The sequence below is a fragment of the Podarcis liolepis genome, assembly GCF_965112155.1.
Source record: "Podarcis liolepis genome assembly, chromosome: 4".
Classification (NCBI taxonomy): Eukaryota; Metazoa; Chordata; class Lepidosauria; order Squamata; family Lacertidae; genus Podarcis; species Podarcis liolepis.
Window position 1 is genome coordinate 99,656,852 of NC_139558.1, and position 21,545 is coordinate 99,678,396.

The window sequence follows — 21,545 nt, forward strand, 5'->3', positions numbered from 1 at the left end:
ACGGATCAAGTAAACGAAATCCGCTTTCCTTTGCAGGTGAGACGAAAGTTAGGAACCCAGAAGACCTCTCTGCAGAGACGATGTCCAAGTAGGTTGTTCCGTAATCTAAACTTGCTGTGCTTGGTTTTCTCAGCCGTGTAACAAAACCCATTCCGAGGTGCCCTTGATTTTGACGAGGACTTAAGGGTGAAGTTGGAAGACCTGAGACTGGCCCTTAAGCATCCGTCAAAGCGATAAAACTCTCTCTGTGCTAAAAAGTGTCCTGGCTTTGGGCATTTGGCTGTCTGCCTAGCAGTTCGAAAGCACACCAGTGCAAGTAGATAAATAGGTACCGCTTCGGCAGGAAGGTAAACAGTGTTTCCATGCACTGCTCTGGTTCGCCAGAAGCGGCTTAGTCATGCTGGCCACATGACCCGGAAGCTGTACGCCGGCTCCCTCAGCCAATAAAGCGAGAAGAACGCCGAAACCCCAGAGTCGGTCACGACTGGATCTAATGGTCAGGGGTCCAAGCATGCCAGTGCAAGTAGATAAATAGTTATCGCTCCGGTGGGAAGGTAAACAGCGTTTCTGTGCACTCTGCTTTCCGTCATGGTGTCCCGTTGCACCAGAAGCGGTTTAGTCCTGCTGGCCACATGACCCGGAAAGCTGTCTGTGGACAAACGCCGGCTCCCTCGGCCCGAAAGCAAGATGAGAGCCGCAACCGCATAGTCGCCTTGGACTGGACTTAATCATCCAGGGGTCCTTTACCTTTTACCTTACCTGGTCCTCAGCTGTAGCTGTAGCCCAACCGTTCTCAGGCCAGGCTCTTTGAAATTCAGTCATCTACCCACCCTGCAAATTTATTTTCTTGAGTCTCCAGATAGCTGCCTTGCGAAGGTGACAGAGTCCTTCACGCCGGCAGGGACATCTGCCTCCCTGCAGGGCGGCCATCTGTGAAGCCACCAACAGCCACTTGCTCTGTTTTGGTCTAAAAGCAGCAGCTCTGCCCAACACAGCAGTTTGCGGCGTTTGTGCGTCAGCACCGGGGTCTTGGAGAGATCCCTTCTGCAAAGACTTTCCCCCGATAGCGGCCTGGAGCGAGAGATTTTGACAAACGGCTGTTGCTAACTTGCTTAAAAAAAATAATCTAGCCTACCTTTCATCCGAGCATCTTTCTGGACTAAATCTAGGCCTATTTTTTCCAAGGGCAAAGCGGGTTTTGTGTAAGAGAGACCAATGCAGTATCTTAAATCCAACTCCAGGTTTATAGGGTGACAATAGTGCTTTTGCCAACTTTTTCCAAAAATCGGAACGGGAGAGGATGTTTGCACTTATCTATTATTTTCTGATTTACAGGCAACTCCCCATATGCACAAGGGGTTGCCTTCCATGTCATTGCACATTTTGTGGGAAATCGGAAATCCATTAAAAAAAAGCCTGCAGACACCCCATTCGGCCTTTTGGCGTTGTTTCAGTGTCGTCTTTATGACGTTTCTGGGTCACTTCTGGTTCAGTGTTGTGCCTCGGTCATGCCTAAAATGGGAGTTCTCTGTTCAGTGGTACCTTGGCTCTCAAACTTAATCTGTTCTGGAAGTCCATTTCAATACCAAAGTGTGAGGAGATTGCCTTCCAACTGTTCACGGGTGTCGAGCTCCTGAGGAACATGAGGGAAAGCTGCTGTGGGCCCTCTTCTCCCTCGGAAGCGTAGGTGCTCAGGGACGTTTAGCACCCCAGGACAGAAAATGTGGGTGCCCTCGCTTGCCTCTCCCGCCAGGCTCTGCTATGTCTCCGCCTTCGTGCAGGCTTTGGAAAATGACGGTCGTTTTTCGGTGACAATAAACAGGCCCTTGCTTCTTCCTCCTTGAAAGCAGCCAAACGAAAAAGAATTACAGTGGTACCTTGGTTCTTAAACTTAATCCGTTCCGGAAGTCCGTTCAAAAACCAAAGCGTTCCAAAACCAAGGCGCGCTTCCCCATAGAAAGTAATGCAATACGAATTAATCCGTTCCGGACTTTTAAAAACAACCCCTAAAACAGCAATGTAACATGAATTTTACTATCTAACGAGACCACTGATCCATAAAATGAAAGCAGTAATCAGTGTTCTGTACTATAAAATAAATAAGACAGTATTGTAGATGATAAAAGTTAAAATTAATTTCCCCCTTAACCTGCACTGATGATAGTCACTGTTTGGATGGGGGGCTTTTATCCATTTCCGCAATCACACAATCAATCAATCAATCAATCAGTAGCTGAACTGGGTTCCACACAGTCATAAAAACAAATTAACTGAAAAAACCTCAAAAACAAAAACACAAAATAAATAGCAAAAACAAAAACACCAAACTTAATCCGTTCCGGAAGTCTGTTTGACTTTCGAAATGTTCGAAAACCAAGGTGTTTCTTCTGATTGGTGCAGGCGCCCCGGAAACAGTAGCCGACAGCCGCATTGGATGTTCGGCTTCTGAAAAACGTTTGAAAACACTTCTGGGTTTTCGGTGTTTGGGAACCAAGGCATTTGAGAACCAAGGGACCATTGTATTTGCATGCTAATTTATAGGACTGAATCGTTCATGGACCCCTAAGAGTCATCTAGTCTAACCCCCTGCAGTGCAGGAATATGCAGGTGGCCCATACGGGAATCGAACCCACAACCTTGGCATTGCCAGTGCCTTGCTGCAAGCAGCTGAGCTGAAACGGTGGTGTAGCCTTTTCAGGCTTTGCCCTCGGGTGGGAAGAGCATTGCACCCGGGGAGAGGGAAATGGGAGTCAAACATACACTCAAGGGATAACTTCAGAGAAAGAGCTTTATTTCTACCATCTGGGCTTGGTAGAAGAAGCTAGTGTGATAACGTCACAAACAAGCACAAGTTTTTACAGCCATTGCACTGAGCATATATTCCCTTCCAGTTCCCTCCCCTTTCTCCCCCTTCTCAGGAGCCCTGCCTCTGAGCATGAACAGAACGCTCCTGTCCTGGGACTCCTGGCACCCTTCCCAGAAAAGGGGGTACAGAAACCAAGGAGTTTGAGAAGCCTTGTGTATCAGCGGTCCAAGATTTGTTGCAACTGGATGAGATAAGACTCAGTTCCCAGGCCTGCTTATTCTTGGCATTGACTTAGCCTATTCATTAGCTTTTTGAAGCCTTCTTGTACTGATAAAAAAATAACCTTTTGCTTACGCAGCAGCATCTTGTGAGAAAGCAGAGAAAAGCAGAAGCTGTGGATTTTTTAGAAGAGAGAAAGGGGAAATTTGGTTTTGAGGCCTGGGGTGACTTCGGGCCTAGGTGGGGTCACCTGTCCGCACCTCCTTCATTGACTCCCAGCTTTTTCTTCAAGGAGACATGCAAACTATGGGTCAGTCTAGTTCTGTGTCTCCAACACTGACTGGCAGCAGCTCCCCAGAGTTTCAGACACGCCTACTGGGAGAGGATTTCCGCTTGCAAAGCAGATGTTCTGTCTCTGAGCTCTGGCCCATGCAAGTAAATAAGGGATCACTCAGGAGGTTGAGCCAGAGACTCTTAATCTCGGGGTTGCGGGTTCGAGTGCCGCCTTAGGCAAAAGATCCCTGCTTTGCAGCGGGTTGGACTAGATGGCTCTCGGGGGTCCTTTCCTGTTTGACCATTCTGTGATTCCAAGCATTATCCTGTGTGCAAGGAAGGAGCAGCCAGCTTGTGCCTTTCTTTTTTGCAGGGACGTCGGAAGCGTGGTGGAAGCCATGTACGGGGACCTCGCCCCGCCCATCATGCTGATTGGCCACAGCATGGGCGGGGCTATCGCCGTGCACACGGCAGCGTCCAACCTGGTGCCCAGTTTGCTGGGCCTCTGCATGATTGACGTAGTGGAAGGTAAGAGTCGGTGTCACTTGGCGCTTGTTCCCTTGGTTCCTATCCTCTTACTCAGCCATTAGTCTTGCTGCCATTCAGAATTTATCCCAGTACGTATCTGAGCACAATTCAAAGTGTTGGTGCTGACCTTTAAAGCCCTAAACGGCCTCGGTCCAGTATACCTGAAGGAGCGTCTCCACCTCCATCGTTCTACCTGGACACTGAGGTCCAGCACCGAGGGCCTTCTGGCGGTTCCCTCACTGCGAGAAGCCAAGTTACAGGGAACCAGGCAGAGGGCCTTCTTGGTGGTGGCGCCTTCCCTGTGGAACACCCTCCCACCAGATGTCGAAGAGAACAACAACTACCAGGCTTTTAGAAGACATCTGAAGGCAGCCCTGTTTTGGGAAGCTTTTAATGTTTGATGTATTATAGTATTTTAATATTCTTTTGGAAGCCGCCCAGAGTGGCTGGGGAAACCCAGCCAGATGGGCAGGGTATAAATAATAAAGTATTATTATTATTATTATTATTATTATTATTATTATTATTATTATTATTATTTATCTGAATGCTGCCAGTCTTTCCATATATTCAATAAACATTTTCCAATCTTCTTTGGACGTACCATATTTTTCGCTTTATAGGACGCACTTTTCTCCCCTCCAAAAATGAAGGGGAAATGTGTGTGCGTCCTATGGAGCGAATGCAGGCTTTCGCTGAAGCCTGGAGAGCGAGAGGCGTCGGTGCGCACCGACCCCTCTTGCTCTCCAGGCTTCAGGAAGCTATCTTCAAGCCTTGGGAGCTCGGCGGGAGTGCCCACCGGGCTCCCAAGGCTTGCAGATAGCAGCCTGCATCCTGAAGCCTGGGGCGCGCTGAGCAGCGCACCCCAGGCTTTGGGCAGATATCCGCAAGCCTGGGGAGCCCGGCGGAAGTTCCCACCGGGCTCCCCAGGCTTGCGGATAGCAGCCTCCAAACCCGATCTGGTTTGGAGGCTGGCGGTGGGGAAAGCAGCACTCCCCCCCCCCCGCCAGCCCCAAAGAGCAGGTCAAAAGGAACCCAAAGCTTCTAGAGCCCAGCGGGAAAATATGAAAAATACGGTATGTTCTTTTTGTTCTCTTATTCTATATGTTAGGTCTGCAAAGCAGCTCATATTCTGTTGGCTTTAGTTGCCATTCTTCTTTAGTTGGGATCTAGGCAGTTTTTCTATTTAAATCATGAGGCCTAGAAACTTTTTTTTTAAAAGCACGTAAGTTTCTAGACCTCATGATTCGAAAGGAAACACTGCTATGGGGGTATAAGGATAGGGGGAGTATGAATGGGCACCCTTGATTTCATCCCAGTCACAGTTATGTCGGTTTGGATATCATCTCCTCTGTAAAACACTGGTTTGCTTCATGCCAGATTCTCCCCCTTTCTTGTTCATAGGCACAGCCATGGATGCCCTCAACAGCATGCAGAATTTCCTTCGGAGTCGCCCAAAGACATTCAAATCTCTGGAGAACGCCATCGAATGGAGGTAAAGGGGAAACTTTGCGCAACTTACGCAGCCCATCGCAAAGGGAGCCCATTTACAGCCCATTTACTAGGAAAGCAATTCATTCTCTCTCTATATATACAGTGCTACCTCGGGTTAAGTACTTAATTTGTTCCGGAGGTCCGTTCTTAACCTGAAACTGTTCTTAACCTGAAGACCACTTTAGCTAATGGGGCCTCCCGCTGCTGCTGTGCCGCCGGAGCACGAGTTCTCATCCTGAAGCAAAGTTCTTAACCTGAAGCACTATTTCTGGGTTAGCGGAGTCTGTAACCTGAAGCATATGTAACCTAAAGCGTATGTAACCTGAGGTACCACTGTATATAATTTTTTTAAATTAAATTTCCTATTTTACAATTTCAAGTAAATATTTTACAAACTTTAAAATATCCAGTGACTTCCCTTCTTCTCTTTCCATGGTTCATTTTACATATCATACAGTGGTACCTCGGGTTACATACACTTCAGGTTACATATGCTTCAGGTTACACACTCCGCTAACCAAGAAATAGTGCTTCAGGTTAAGAATTTTGCTTCAGGATAAGAACAGAAATCAGGCACCAGTGGCGCGGCAGCAGTAGGAGGCCCCATTAGCTAAAGTGGTTCTTCAGGTTAAGAACAGTTTCAGGTTAAGAACAGACCTCCAGAACGAATTAAGTTCTTAATATTCCGTCAACTTCAGTTGCCCATCCTCTTGGGTTGGGACCTTACTCACCTTTCCATTTTGGGGCTAACAGAACACGGGCCGCAGTTGTTGCGTACATAAATAACCTTTTCTGACACCTGGGAATTTCAGTCTGAGTTATCCCAAATGAAAAGGACTTCGTTTTTTGGGGGAAAGTAATTTTAAAAGTTTTCTTTCAGTTCATTATAAATAATTTTCCAATACCCTTTAACTTTTTCCACATGTGGAAGAACGCTCCCTCTACCTCTTTACACTTCCAACACTAATCTGATTCTGTTCTATAAATCTTAGCCAACCTACTCGGAGTTTACCATCTATGAATCATTTTTAAATAGCTCTCTTTCAATGAATAGCATGCTGTCAATTTCTGGTCACTTTCTCTGAGTTTCTCCCAGAGGTTAAGATCTGTATTGTGATTTGTATCTATTGCCCAGTATGTCATTGAAGGGACGCGGGTGGCGCTGTGGGTTAAACCACAGAGCCTAGGACTTGCTGATCAGAAGGTCGGCGGTTCGAATCCCCGTGACGGGGTGAGCTCCCGTTGCTCGGTCCCTGGTCCTGCCAACCTAGCAGTTCGAAAGCACGTCAAAGTGCAAGTAGATAAATAGGTACCGCACCGGCGGGAAGGTAAACGGTGCTCCCGTGCACTGCTCTGGTTCGCCAGAAGCGGCTTAGTCCTGCTGGCCACATGACCCAGAAGTTGTCTGCAGACAAACGCTGGCTCCCTCGGCCAGTAAAGCGAGATGAGTGCCGCAACTCCAGAGTCGGTCACGACTGGACCTAATGGTCAGGGGTCCCTTTACCTTTATGTCATTGAAGCTTTAACAAGCTTGTCTTTTATTTCCCATTCCAATAAAAAATTACACATTTTAGACATAAGTTTATCCTGATTTTGCAGGAGTTCTTTTTCAAATTGTGAACTTTGGTCCAAAAATCCATTCTTTCTATCTAATTTAAACATATCATGTAACTGGTGATACTGCAAACAATCCGTAACTTGGCTCCATAGGTTTTCCATTGGTTTTAAAATCTAGCTGTTCCCTGTAGGGAAAGTGATTCTTTGCTTGCTGAGCTCTGCTAAAAAGCAGCAGGCAGTAACCGAGGGTGGATTTGATTTAAATCAAATCGATTTCAATCACAATTTCAATCACTAGTCAGTAAGACTTGATTTAAATCTTTTTTTACATAAAGACTCATTCTTGCTGGTATAATCTTAATATTTACAACCAGATGAAGGTTTCATTTTTGGAATAATAAATTTTCAGAGTAGTTTTTACAGTTATATCAAAAATTACTGATTTGGTTATACTATTAGAAATACACTGACATAATTATGAAATTATTGTGAGGTTTAATAAGTTACCTGTTTATATTTGGACAACTTTTCTGCTGTACTTTATTGGAAGGAGAAAAATAACCATTTCCTTAATAACAATTGAAACAATTTATTGAACTAAAACAATAACACTATAGCATATGTATCCATGTTTGTTAACTGATGTGGTTAATTAAAAAAAAACAAAAAACGGACAAACCTTAGACTGAGTTTTAGCAGACATGAAAAATTTAAAACAAATCCTTATTTCCTGAAGAATAGCCTTTGGACTATAATGTAACTTAAATAGAAAACGATCTTTAAAAAGATTTGCCCTCCAAACGCATTTTTTTAAAAATCCAATTTAAATCCAAAAAATCCAATTTAAATCCAAAAAATTAAATAAAAATAAATAAATTGATTTTTATCCACCCTGGCAGTAACTAACCCTCATCTAATGGCTGTTTCCTTTTCTCTTTCTCTAGTGTAAAGAGCGGACAGATACGGAATCTTGAATCTGCCAGGGTTTCTATGGTTGGCCAAGTCAAACAGTAAGTCGTGCCTTCTTCAGTTGCCATTTATCGTCTCTTTCTGCCCCGTTTTCGTACATGGATGTGTGAAATGGTGGCGGGAGCTTCTCATCATGGCTGCGATATTCCCGCAGGAGCCGATCTTCTGGGGTTTGGATTGCAACTTAACAGTGTGTGTGCTCTCCCCAAAATCCCTCTGAGGAACCCCAGTCAGGTAGTTTAGATTTTTTTGGGGGGGGGGTGTGTCTGTAGATAACATCAAAGGCAGCATAGGGTTATCAGCCACAGCAGAAGGAGCAAAAGCCGGTTGAAGTTAAATCCTTCGAAGACAGAGGTCCTCTGGCTGGGACGGGACGATATGGGATTGGGGGGGCAACTCCCATCTCTTGCGGGGGCGCAATTAGTGCCAGCACCGTTCGTTAAGAGTTTGGGTGTAATCTTTGACACCTCCCTTTCCATGGAGGCGCAGATTGCAGCTATAACAAAGGCGGCATTTTTCCATCTCCGCCAAGCTAAGCAGTTGGCTCCTTACCTCTCTCGCCCTGACCTAGCCACTGTGATCCACGCGACGGTCACCTCCAGACTGGATTACTGTAACTCACTCTACATGGGGCTGCCCTTGAGACTGACCCAGAAACTCCAGCGGGCGCAGAATGCCGTGGCGAGACTCCTCACGGGGTCCTCGCTGCGAGATCACATTCACCCGGTGCTATACCAGATGCACTGGCTCCCAGTGGAGTACAGGATCAGGTTTAAGGTGCTGGTTTTAACCTTTAAAGCCCTATACGGCCTAGGACCCTTGTACCTACGGGACCGCCTCTCCTGGTATGTCCCACAGAGGAACTTATGGTCTTCAAATAAAAACATCCTGAAGGTCCCGGGCCACAGAGAGGTTAGGCTGGCCTCAACCAGAGCCCGGGCTTTTTCGGCTGTGGCTCCAATCTGGTGGAACGCTCTGCCACAAGAGACTGGGGCCCTGCGGGACTTGACATCTTTCCGCAGGGCCTGCAAGACAGAGCTGTTCCGCCAAGCCTTTGGCCAAGGCACAGCCTGACTCCCTCCTTTGGCAATCTTCACAGAACTCCATCCCAATGGTTGCCATCAATTTGATTCGAAGTAATTTTTTAATGAAATGATTTTAGAATGTTGTATTATTTTATTGTTGTTAGCCGCCCTGAGCCCGGCTTCGGCTGGGGAGGGCAGGATATAAATAAAACATTATTATTATTTCGACTGGAAGCGGGCTTATGCAGCATTAAAGCCAAAGTATGGATAAGAACCTTATGCACTTGGCTAAGACTTAACAACTCGCTGGTTGGACTACTTTCCCTGATGCTTCTTGACAAATTCCAATCTAGCTGGTTGAAGGGCACTCTCAGAAAACTGGCCACATATGGTCTCTCCCCAGAGTATTTATTAAGTTTAGAAGGGGGAAGGGCCAAGAACATAATCAAAGAAAGACTCAGGGACATTGAAACCCAAAATGACTTTAACCAACTTCCGATAACTTATAAACTTCTATACAATTCCCAAAGGCCCCATCTAGCGAAGTATCTCAAAATTCTAGACAACGCTAAACACCAATGGGCATTTTCCAGGGCCCGCTTCAACGCTCTCCCTTCAGCTCTTCTAGAGAGAAGATACAATAAAATACCGATCGAACAAAGATTATGTCCCTGTAACAGCAATGAAATCGAAACCATTGAGCATGTCATCTTATACTGCCCATTATATCGAGACTCAAGAAAAGAGCTGATCGAACCGATTCTGAGGAAAATACCTCGTAGTACAGACGACACCTATATCAGACACCTCTTAGCTGACAAAGAGCCCGAAATTAACAGGTCCGTGGCAAAGTACTGTTACATTGCAACAAGAATAAGACAAGCGATGATGTCTACAAAGGAGTTCAAACTGTAAACATCGAAAGAACGATAATAAACAGTAGCGACTCCTGAATTGAATTTTAAAAACTTAAAACTCGAAACCTGGTCATAAATATAAGCACCAATTCTGAGAATTGGCCATATTTTTACTGCTACTTGTAGCACAATACTACTCTTAATGTCATATTTTATAAATTGCTTCCTGGTCACTGACCATATTAAAGATATTTGATTTTTTAGCATTATTATTATTTTTTTATTATTATGCGGGCATTGTTTTTAAAAGGCACAACCAAAAAATACTTTAACAATACATACAATTCTGACTCGGAACTTGCCTCCTCTTTGTCAGACAGCCGGGTGCTGTGATTTTTCCTGAAGTGTAGTAGGAATATTGGGGGAGGGGGGCTTGAAAGCCATGTTTTGAGTGGGGCCACATTGCAGTCTTCCAAATCCAAACCTTTATCTTTAAATACTTCCATGCCCCGTAATCCCTGTTTACCCATTCTGGGAGAAATTTCCCTTGGGGGTTCAAGTATAGAGGCTCACAACACTTATCCAGTCGTTCAGACTTTATTCAGTAATGCTTTAGAGGACAGAGACCAGAGAATCTGTGAGATCTTTGCATTACGATGCACTCTATACAGTGGTGCCTCGCAAGACGAAAAGAATCCGTTCTGTGATTCTCTTCGTCTAGGGTTTTTTCGTCTTGCGAAGCAAGCCCATTGACGGATTAGCGCTATTAGCGGCTTAGCGGCTTATCGGATCAGCTGATAAGCGGCTTAGCGGCTTAGAAAAAGGGGGGGAGGAAAAAACCCCGCAGGAACTCGCAAGACATGGTCGTCTTGCGAAGCAAGCCCATAGGAGATTCGTTTTGCGAAGCACCTCCAAAACGGAAAACTCTTTCGTCTAGCGAGTTTTCCGTCTTGCGAGGCATTCGTCTTGCGGGGCACCACTGTACAGTGGTACTTCGGGTTACAGACGCTTCAGGTTACAGACTCCACTAACCCAGAAATAGTACTTCGGGTTAAGAACTTTGCTTCAGGATGAGAACAGAAATCATGCGGTGGCGGCAGCGGGAGGCCCCATTAGCTAAAGTGGTGCTTCAGGTTAAGAACAGTTTCAGGTTAAGAGTGGACTTCCAGAACGAATTAAGTACTTAACCTGAGGTACCACTGTATTAGTGGAAATGTGGAGAGCTGTTCCATCTCTTCATCCAACCACAGTCCTCAAAAATCAACTTTACTCAACCGATTTATTTTTGCTGTACAGTCGTAGCTTGGAAGTCGAACAGGTTCCGTTCCAGAAGTGCGTTCGACTTCCAAAACGTTTGGAAACCAAAGCGCAGTTTCGGATTGGCTGCAGGAAGCTCCTGCAGGCAATCCGAAGCCCCATTGGACGTTTGGCTTCCAAAAGAATGTTTGACAACCGGAACACTCACAAATCAGTCCGGGAGCTAATTTGTTCGGGAGCCAAGGAGTTTGAAATCCAAGGTGCGACTGGGTTTGTTAGAACCCTCCCTGTACCTCATCTGGAGTTGTTTTTCATTCTAGCATTCTGCTATTAGGTTCCCCGCTCAACTGGCTTTTACCAGACTGCAGTCTTGAGTCCATGACGCTGGCCTCACGGACAACAACAATAATAATAATAATAATAATAATAATAATAATAATAATAATACATTTTATTTATACCCCACCCTCCCCAGCCAAGAGGGTGGCTCAGGGCGGCTAACAACCAATAATAAAAACAAGCTGAATGAATACAACTTAAAAACAAGATTAAAATACAACATTAAAACATTAAAATACAGCCTCATCACAGGAGGAGAAAGGAAAAAAGAATGAGGGGGAGGGAATCAATGAGTTTTACAGAAATCCCACATCCTCGTCCAGGCAAGGAAGAAATGCGTTCTGCCCCCGGGATTCCGGAAACCAAAACTAAAAATTATGGGACCTACATCGGGTGTGATAACTTCAGTTTCCTATGTAACACGCTGGTATTTCCCCCCGTCTCATTAAGGCCAAGGTGGAGCGTTTCAAATTGACTTGGGGGTCTTCTTGTCCAGGTCTCCTTCACTCCTTGTTGTTCCTTTGAACCAGGTGCGAAGGTGCGGCCAGCCCTGGAGGTCCCAAAACCATTGTGGAGGGGATCATAGAGGAGGAGGAAGAGGAGGAGGAGGAAGACGAAAATGGAGAATCCATGAACAAAAGGAAGAAGGATGATGACGCAGAGGTGAGGAAGGCATCTTGTCAGGATTGGGGGAATAACCGCGGGCCTCTGGCTGTTGTTGGGCTGTCAGGCAGGGGTGATGGGGTTAGAGTACAGTGGTACCTTGAGTCACAGACGCTTCAGGTTACAGACACTTCAGGTTACAGACTCCGCTAAACCAGAAATAGTACCTCAGTTAAAAACTTTGCTTCAGGATGAGAACAGAAATCGAAAGGCGGTGGTGTGGCCCCATTAGCTAAAGTGGTACCTCAGATTAAGAACAGTTTCAGGTTAAGAACGGACCTCCAGAACAAATTAAGTTCTTAACCAGAGGTACCACTGTATAGCAGCATCTACAGAATCACAGGTATTCCCCATCCCTGACTCACACGCTGCCTCTTCTCTCTTTCCCCACGACCTCTCAATACTTCTTTAGCAGCCTAATAATAATAATAATGGTAATAATAGTATATTTGTACCCTGCCCATCTGGCTGGGTTCCCCCAGCCACTCTGGGCAGCTCCCAGCAGAATATTAAAAACATGATAAAAGATCAAACCAGGGTTGCCTACAGATGCCTGGTTAAATACAGGGCTGGTTATGATTTATGAAGCCCTATATGGCTCAGGTCCAGGTTATCTGAAGGACTGTATTTCCCCATAAGAACCTGCCCGAGTTTTGAGAACTTTAGGGAGGCCCTTCAGGGAAGACAGGGTCTTCTCAGCAGTGGCTTCTCCCAGGCAACTTTGAAACTCCCTGCCTGGAGAAGTCCGACTGGCTCCTTCCTTGCTGTCCTCCTGCTGGCAAGTGAAGACCAACAGGCTTTGGGGAACAGACTGTTTTGAATGAAAACAGTCTCATGGGAACAACAACAACATATTATTTATACCCCGCCCAACAACAACAACAATATATTATTTATATCCCGCCCATCTGGCTGGGTTTTCCCAGCCACTCTGGGGGGCTCCCAACCAAATATTAAAAACCCAATACAGCATTAAACATTAAAAACGTCCCTAAACAGGGCTGCCTTCAGGTGTCTTCTAAAAGTCAAGTCGTTGTTTATTTCCTTGACATCTGGTGGGAGGGAGTTCCACAAGGCGGGTGCCACCACCGAGAAGGCCCTCTGCCTAGTTCCCTGTAACCTCACTTCTCTCAGGGAGGGAACCACCAGAAGGCCCTCGGAGCTGGACCTCAGTGTCCGGGTTCAATGATGGGGGTGGAGACGTTCCTTCAGGTATACTAGGCATAAGCCATTTAGGATTCAAATCCCTGCGACGGGGGTGAGTTCCCGTTGTTCTGTCTGAGCTTCTGCCAACCTAGCAGTTTGAAAGCACACCTGTGCAAGTAGATAAATAGGTACCGCTGCGGCAGGAAGGTGAACGGCATTTCTGTGCGCTCTGGTTTCCGTCACGGTGTCCTGTTGCGCCAGAAACAGTTTAGTCCTGCTGGCCACACGACCTGGAAAGTTGTCTGTGGACAAACGCCGGCTCCCTTGGCCTGAAAGCAAGATGAGTGCTGCAACCCCATAGTCGCCTTTGACTGGACTTAACCGTCCAGGGGTCCTGTACCTTTTACCTTTTATAGGTCAACACCAACTCTTTGAATTGTGCTCGGAATAATATTAACTGCAACCTCCCCTCCTCTTACGCTTCCATGGATCCGGTCTGGGATACATCAGGGTTTGGGAAAACATTGCAGCCTTCCTGCACTTCTGGGCTCCATCTCCCATCAGCCTTGCCCCAGCGGTCAGGGATGATGGGAGTTGTAGTCCTCTGGGATCTGGAGGACTGCAACCCAATGCTCGCATGATGTGTTTCTGGCGTTTTAAAGCGGACATTTTCTTCCCCCCCTACCCCACCCTGAAAAAAAGACCAAGAAGGATGTGGCCTACACATGGCGGATTGAGCTGGCGAAAACGGAAACGTACTGGGATGGCTGGTTCCGGGGCCTTTCGAACCTCTTCCTCAACTGCTCTGTTCCCAAGCTGCTGCTTTTGGCTGGTAAGTATTTCTCGCTTCGCTTTCTTCTGCAAGCCCCACAAAGACACTCCCCCCCCCAAATTCCTTGTGGAGAGTCTCCTTGTCACTGTTCACAGGTCAGATTGCCCTGGCTTTGTCTGCCCTGTGAGGGAGGAAGGGTTTTTTTTCTTACAGGTAGCATTCTGCAGCCAGGTACTGAGGCATTCCCAAAGCAAAGGAAGGATTGAACTCTGATTAATAAGAATACACACAGAGGCTTGAACCAGCAAGACTCTGGGAATGGTGTGTTTAATAATAATTCCTGTCCACCATCCGGCCCAGGTCGTTTTATTCACAAAAGAACTTTTTACACCGTGTTTGTAAGAACCAATCAGATTTCCTCTGAGCATTTCAACAAACTCCTTGTGGGGACAAAGTTACACTACAAAAGCTAATTAAGCTGGCATACTTCAGGGACAAATAGAAGGGGAAGAAATGGAGGCAGTGAGAGATTTTACTTTCTTGGGCTCCATGATCACTTCAGATGGTGACAGCAGTCACGAAATTAAAAGACGCCTGCTTATTGGGAGAAAAGCGATGGCAAACATAGACAGCATCTTAAAAAGCAGAGACATCACCTTGCTGACAAAGGTCTGTGTAGTTAAAGCTATGGTTTTCCCAGTAGTGATGTATGGAAGTGAAAGCTGGACCATAAAGAAGGCTGATCGCCGAAGAATGGATGCTTTTGAATTCTGGTGCTGGAGGAGACTCTTGAGAGTCCCATGGACTGCAAGAAGATCAAACGCATCCATTCTTAAGGAAATCAGCCCTGAGTGCTCACTGGAAGGACAGATCCTGAAGCTGAGGCTCCAAGACTTTGGCCACCTCATGAGAAGAGAAGACTCCCTGGAAAAGACCCTGATGTTGGGAAAGATGGAGGGCACAAGGAGAAGGGGACGACAGAGGACGAGATGGTGGGACAGTGTTCTCGAAGCTACCAGCATGAGTCTGACCAAACTGCGGGAGGCAGCGGAAGACAGGCGTGCCTGGCGTGCTCTGGTCCAGGGGGTCATGAAGAGTCAGACAAGACTAAACAACAACAACAACAACTTCTGAGTGCATCCAGCAACCCTGGAGGTCATAAACCAGTAATATACATGATAAGGATGGCCTGGAGGACAGCGATCATTATCACCTTCATGTGAAAATCTGTTTCCTGGTCCTGAGATTAATATCCTAAGATTAACATATCAGAAAAGCTACATCAAAGAAACTGCCCACTATCTTTTATGGCCCGGGATGCATGCCTGGCGAAGCAACTGGGCTGCATACGTGACTTGTCAAGAAAGAGAAATGGACAGTAGAGGAAATGGCCAGAGATGCAGAGGGTTGTGGGATTTGATCAGAAATTATTGTCAATGAATCGATCCCAGTCAACGCCATGCTTTCATAGCTGACACAATGGCTTGATGCATACAGTGGTGCCCTGCAAGACGAATGCCTCGCAAGACAGAAAACTCGCTAAATGAAAGAGTTTTCCATTTTGGAGGTGCTTCGCAAAACCAATTTCCTATGGGCTTGCTTCGCAAGACGACAATGTCTTGCGAGTTCCTGCTGGGCTGGTCCCCCCCCCTTTTTCTAAGCCGCTAAGCCGCTTATCAGCTGATCCGATCAGCAGAAAAGCCGCTAATAGCGCTAATCCGCTAATCCGTCAATGGGCTTGCTTCGCAAGACGAAAAAACCGCTAGACGAAGAGAATCACAGAACGGATTCTTTTCGTCTTGCGAGGCACCACTGTATTTTATAATTCCTCATAGTAATCCCATCTGATCCCTACATCTCTGGATATTTGCACTCCTACAAGGTACCAGTCACCTTTGGGTAGGGAGGAATGGCTGCTCAGGCCCGGACTTGGACGGTCACATTTGCATGCCTGGCTCTTCTCCCGTTTTATTTATTCAGCATTTACAGTGGTACCTCGGTTCTCAAACTTAATCCGTTCTGGAAGTCTGTTCCAATACCAAAGCTTTCTGAACCAAGTCGCACTTTGCCGTAGAAAGCAGTGCAAAAGGGATTCATCCGTTCCAGAAGATTAAAAACCAATCCCTAAAACAGCAATCTAACATGAATTTTACTATCTAATGTGACCATTAATCCACAAAATGAAAGCAATAAACAATGTTAATGGTTCTCTTGCCTTTGCTGCTTTTATCCATTTCTGCAGTCGCACAATCAGTCATTCTGTAGCTGAATTGGGTTCCACACAGTCACAGAAACGAAAAAGCCACACAAACAATAACGCCAATAAATAAATAAATGCAAAAACAAAAGCACCAAATATAAGCTCCAAATATCACCCCAGAACACTGCAATTAGAGACGGAAGACTTCTGTCGGAATGGTAGGACGCAAATTAGCAGTGCAACACTAAAAACGGAAGAGGAAGTTTTCAATTACATTGGCAGGAAGCAAATTAGCAGCGCAACACTAAAAACGGAAGCTCAGGACTGAAAACGGAGCCTGTTTGGCTTCCCAAACCAAGTTCGAAAACCGGAACACTCACTTCCGGGTTTTCAGTGTTCAGGTTCCAAGTAATTTGAGAACTAAGCTGTTCGAAAACTGAGGTACCACTGTATTTCTTAAAATTAAACGCCACTTGTCTAAAAAGAAGATGAAGAAAAACACACAATCAAAGCGGTTTACCAGAAGAATAAAACAAGAAAATCATGAAAAAAAATAGCTACAGCAATTTAAGACACACAGAAAAACATTAAAACTGCCATGACTTTCTAAGCATCGTGGTAGGCTTGTCTGAATGTTTTTAGCAGGCTCTGTAAAGAGTACAGAGAAGGCTCCTTGATCTCAATAGGCAGGAAGTTCCAAAGTTCGGGTCCTGACACACTGTAAACGACCAAAAAGCGGAACCTGTGGTTGTGCCAGTTCTGCCAATAGATTTTATTTCTTATATTTCTACGCTGTTTTTTGTTCAAATGAATCCCAAAGCGGCTCACACACCATAAATAAATATAGTGTGACGGAACACGACGGATCATTGCAAATGCAGCGTAAATAACGTAAAACAATTAAGAAATCGCTGTTGTGAAAATGTTAAAACACTGTTAACGAAGCAACAACTAAAAATAAAAAGGTAAACGGCCTTGGACTACAACTCCCATCAGCAACCACAGCTGTTGTAAGGGAGGGGGGTTGTGCAAAAATGTTTCACGTATTCTAATTTGGCTTTAAGTGTCCTTTTTTTAAGTTGATGGGCAGAGAGAACGTCCCTGAGCCCTGTGTCAATTGTCTCCCGTCCTTAATAAAACAGAAATTCCAGCAAGTTCTGGATTATGCTTCGCCCCTTCTCTTCTCCTCCACACCCCCCCCCCTTTGCAGGACTTCCAGCAGGGCAAAATAACTTGAAACGTTTTTTAAAAACCCTTCTCTTCTTCCTTCTCTCTCTATCCCTGTGCCCTGGAATCGTTTTTTAGGTGTCGACAGACTGGATAAAGATCTAACCATTGGCCAGATGCAAGGTAAATATGCTGATGTCCTGGGCTCTGATTGGTTTCCAAGAGGATCACGGAGATTGCCTTTTGAGGGATCTAGCAGGAGGCAGGGATGGTGATAGCCAGTTCTGGATAATGTCATTCAAACAGTGACCTCCGATAGATCGGCCCTTTGCTTGGCAATTAGAGTTCTTAAAGCTGGGGACCAGGGTGTTGTCTGAACGCATGCTGCCGTTCGAAAGTGCTATTTTTTAATTCGGATTATTTTTTTAAAAAAATTCGGGTTATTGGGATTATTTAAAGCAGAGACTGCAATCTACTCACAGTATAAAAGAACTGGCACTGATTTGCCCATTGTCATTGAAGGATTGACCAGGGTCGTTGAGCCATTTTTGGGGAGCCAGTGTTGCTGAGTTGTTTTTTTCTTGTTTGTTTTTGGTGGGGATTTCTCGGGGGTCCAAAGATCAACCAGGATTTAATAAATATTACATTAAAACAAAAAACAAAGATCGACCAGGGACATCCCGTGATGGACCAGTAGATCGCGATCAACCTGTTGGGCATGTCCGGTTTAAAGGATCGAGACAAGTTCCTAGTCCTTAAACCTGACCGGATACGTTTGAAAGTGCATTTAATCCCAAAAGCCTGGGAGGAAGCTGTACTGAAATTTCCGTCGGTTGTGGGTGGGCTTTGGCACTACTCCTGGGTGCTTTGCCCCACCCAGAATGCAAATCCCCGTAACTTGCATGTAGACCGTTGCAGCATTCGGGTTTGCAGAATTCAGGTGGCCTCGGGTGCAGAGGGAGACTAGCTCCTGAGGCCTCTCGCACAGAGATTCCTCAACTAAGCGGCTGCTGCTGCTCCCCAGGTGTGCTGAAGGATGCTATCCCATTACTAGTGGGTGTGGCGATCACACAGGGTCCCCGGACATTACACCATCTATTGATCCCTGTGCCACCAATTTATTTCTCGCTATCACCACCCAGGGATGTGGGTGGCGCTGTGGGTTAAACCACAGAGCCTAGGACTTGCCGATTAGAAGGTTGGCAGTTCAAATCCCCGCGACGGGGTGAGCTCCCGTTGCTCGGTCCCTGCTCCTGCCAACCTAGCAGTTCGAAAGCACGTCAAAGTGCAAGTAGATAAATAGGTACCACTCCGGTGGGAAGGTAAACGGCGTTTCCGTGCTCTGCTCTGGCTTGCCAGAAGCGGCTTAGTCCTGCTGGCCACATGACCTGGAAGCTGTCTGTGGACAAACGCCGGCTCCCTTGGCCAGTAAAGCGAGATGAGCGCCGCAACCCCAGTCAGTCACGACTGGACCTAATGGTCAGGGGTCGCTTTTACCACCACCCAGGCCCTACCTGGTACAATACTGAGTCCAGTCAGGGTTAAATTGGAACATAAACGTCTGTTTATTTATTGCAGTTTAACAAGTGTGTGGTTTCATAAACGTTATCGGTCAATTACATTCATGGGGTGCCTATCCAGACCTATAACTTCCGCTACCTGCTCTCCCTCATTAAACCACCTCTCAGATATTGACTTGTCTTCCTAGCTCCTAACTGTTCCTGACTCAACGTATTTCGCTACACTAACTCAACCTACCCACAGACTCTATCCCAATTCACTCCCACTCCAACCAACCACCCAACTCCCAACGAACTCCTCCCTTTGTCCCTCCCAGAGCTGATTTTATAGCCCCTCTGACTCCACCCCCCTGGGTCCTGATTGGGCAACCTGTTTAACTATTTCTCCTCCAGCACTCTCATATGTTACCGTCACAGTGGGGTCCACTGTTGGTTCAGTCAGCTTTTGTATGTGGGATGCAGGGTGGCATCCATCTACAGTGGTACCTTGGTTCTCAAACTTAATCCGTTCTGGACGTCCGTTCCAAAACCAAAGCATTCCAAAACCAAAGCGTTCCAAAACCAAAGCGCGCTTTCCCATAGAAAGTAATGCAAAAGGGATTAATCCGTTCCAGACATTTAAGAACAACCCCTAAAACAGCAATTTAACGTTTTACTATCTAATGTGACCACTGATCCGTAAAATGAAAGCAATAATCAATGTACTGTACTATAAAATAAATAAGATGGTATTGTAGAAGATAAAAAATATCATTGTTCGTCCTGTGAACCAATGCAAGATTTTAAGTAGGTACAGTGGTACCTTGGTTCTCAAACTTAAACCATTCTGGAAGTCTATTCTGAAACCAAAGCGTTCCAAAACCAAGGCGTGCTTTCCCATAGAAAGCAATGCAAAAGGGATTAATCCGTCCCAGACTTTTAATAACCCCTAAAACAGCAATTTAACATGGATTTTACTATCTAACGAGACCGTTGATCCATAAAAATGAAAGCAGTCAACAATTTACTACAGTCACACAATCAGTAGCTGAACTAGGTTCCACACAGTCACAAAAAAAGAGCTGCAAAAACAAAAGCGCAAAATAAATAGCAAAACAGACAGACCTCAGCGTAACACTCAAAACGGAAGTGTGGCACTCAAAATGGAAGCGTAACCCTCAAAACGGAGCACGTTCGGCTTCTGAAAAAAGTTTGCAAACCGGAACATTTACTTCCGGGTTTGCAGTGTTTGGGTTCCAAGTTGTTTGAGTACCAAGGTGTTTGAGAACCAAGGTACCACTGTACTTTACCTTAGGAGGAAAAAACCATGTCTTGGGCTGCCACCGCCTCCTCCCTGCTAATGACCCATGGAGTCAAAAGCAGAAGGCCGGGAGCAAAGGATTCTGGGAGTCCTGCCTCACCCTCTCTTGCCCCCTTGCAGGGAAATTCCAGATGCAAGTCCTTCCGCAGTGCGGCCACGCAGTCCACGAAGACGCTCCAGACAAAGTGAGTGACGTTTTGGAACAGCTGTGGCTTTGAGGGCAGAATTACAGTTCGCCCCCATGTTTTGTTTTGTTTTTGCAAAATGTATTTATTTTTTATTTATACCCTGCTTGAGCGGGGGGTAAAAAATAACCCTAGCAACCTCAAAGCAGTTAACTAAGAAAAGATAAACCATAAAAGGATCCCTGAGAAAAATCAGTAACGGTAATTTAAGACATTCGGGAAAAGTTAATAGATCACGAAGCCCAGCCAGATGGGCGGGGTGTAAATAATAAATTATTATTGTATAATTATTATTACGGCTTGCGTCAACTTTCCAAGCAGATGGGTTGGCTTGCTTTTAGCAGGTGCCGAAAACAGTACAGTTGTACATTGGTTTTCAAATGCCTTGGGAGTCGAAACATTTTGGCTCCCAAACGATCAAAAACGAGAAGTGATTGTTCTGGTTTTCGAACGTTCTTTGGAACCCGAATGTCCGATGCGACCTCCATGGCTTCCAATTGGCTGCAGGAGCTTCCCACAACCAATCAGAAGCCGTGCCTTGGTTCCTGAACGTTTTTGTAAGTCGAACGGACTTCCGGAATGGATTCCGTTCGACTTCCAAGGTATTTCTGTACTGTGAAAGCTCTGCCTGATACCAAAAGGCAGGGAGTTCCAGTGTGTAAGAGCGGACGCACCAAAAGATCGAGTTCTTACAAATACAGAGCAGGTATTATGGGACACCTGTAGCAGCGCCGACTGCAGCAGTCAGGTGGGCACACGTGGGGCAAGGCAATCTTGCAGGTAAATTGATCCCAAGTTGTTAAGGGTTTTGTATGCTAAGAGCAGGGACGCGGGTGGCGCTGTGGGTTAAACCACAGAGCCTCGGGCTTGCTGATCAGAAGTTTGGCGGTTCAAATCCCTACAACGCTGTGGGCTCCCGTTGCTTTGTCCCAGCTCCTGCCAACCTAGTAGTTTGAAAGCACACCAGTGCAAGTAGATAAATAGGTACCGCTCCGGCGGGAAGGTAAACGGCGTTTCCGTGCACTGCTCTGGTTCGCCAGAAGCGGCTTAGTCATGCTGGCCACATGACCCGGAAGCTGTACGCCGGTTCCCTCGGCCAATAAAGCGAGATGAGCACCGCAACCCCAGAGTCAGTCACGACTGGACCTAACGGTCAGGGGTCCCTTTACCTTTTATGCTAAGAGCGACACCTTAAACCTGGCCCTGTAGTGACCTCTGCAGTGTTTTATATTTGCTGTTAGCCACCCTGAGCCCAGTTCACGAGATGA

At 46.0% G+C, this 21,545-nt stretch overlaps 1 protein-coding gene across 2 annotated transcripts in view; it reads left to right on the top strand.

Annotated features, from left to right (window-relative positions):
* The window catches only part of PPME1 (protein phosphatase methylesterase 1), a 38,845-nt gene that overhangs the window by 11,743 nt on the left and 5,557 nt on the right, over window positions 1-21,545 (top strand). For both annotated transcript variants that reach the window (XM_083499780.1, XM_083499781.1), the window contains exons 5-12: window positions 37-88; window positions 3,672-3,826; window positions 5,231-5,321; window positions 7,822-7,887; window positions 11,855-11,987; window positions 13,836-13,965; window positions 17,411-17,455; window positions 20,213-20,277. In XM_083499780.1, coding sequence (XP_083355906.1) covers window positions 37-88; window positions 3,672-3,826; window positions 5,231-5,321; window positions 7,822-7,887; window positions 11,855-11,987; window positions 13,836-13,965; window positions 17,411-17,455; window positions 20,213-20,277 — 737 coding nt within the window. The remainder of the gene's footprint in view (window positions 1-36; window positions 89-3,671; window positions 3,827-5,230; window positions 5,322-7,821; window positions 7,888-11,854; window positions 11,988-13,835; window positions 13,966-17,410; window positions 17,456-20,212; window positions 20,278-21,545) is intronic.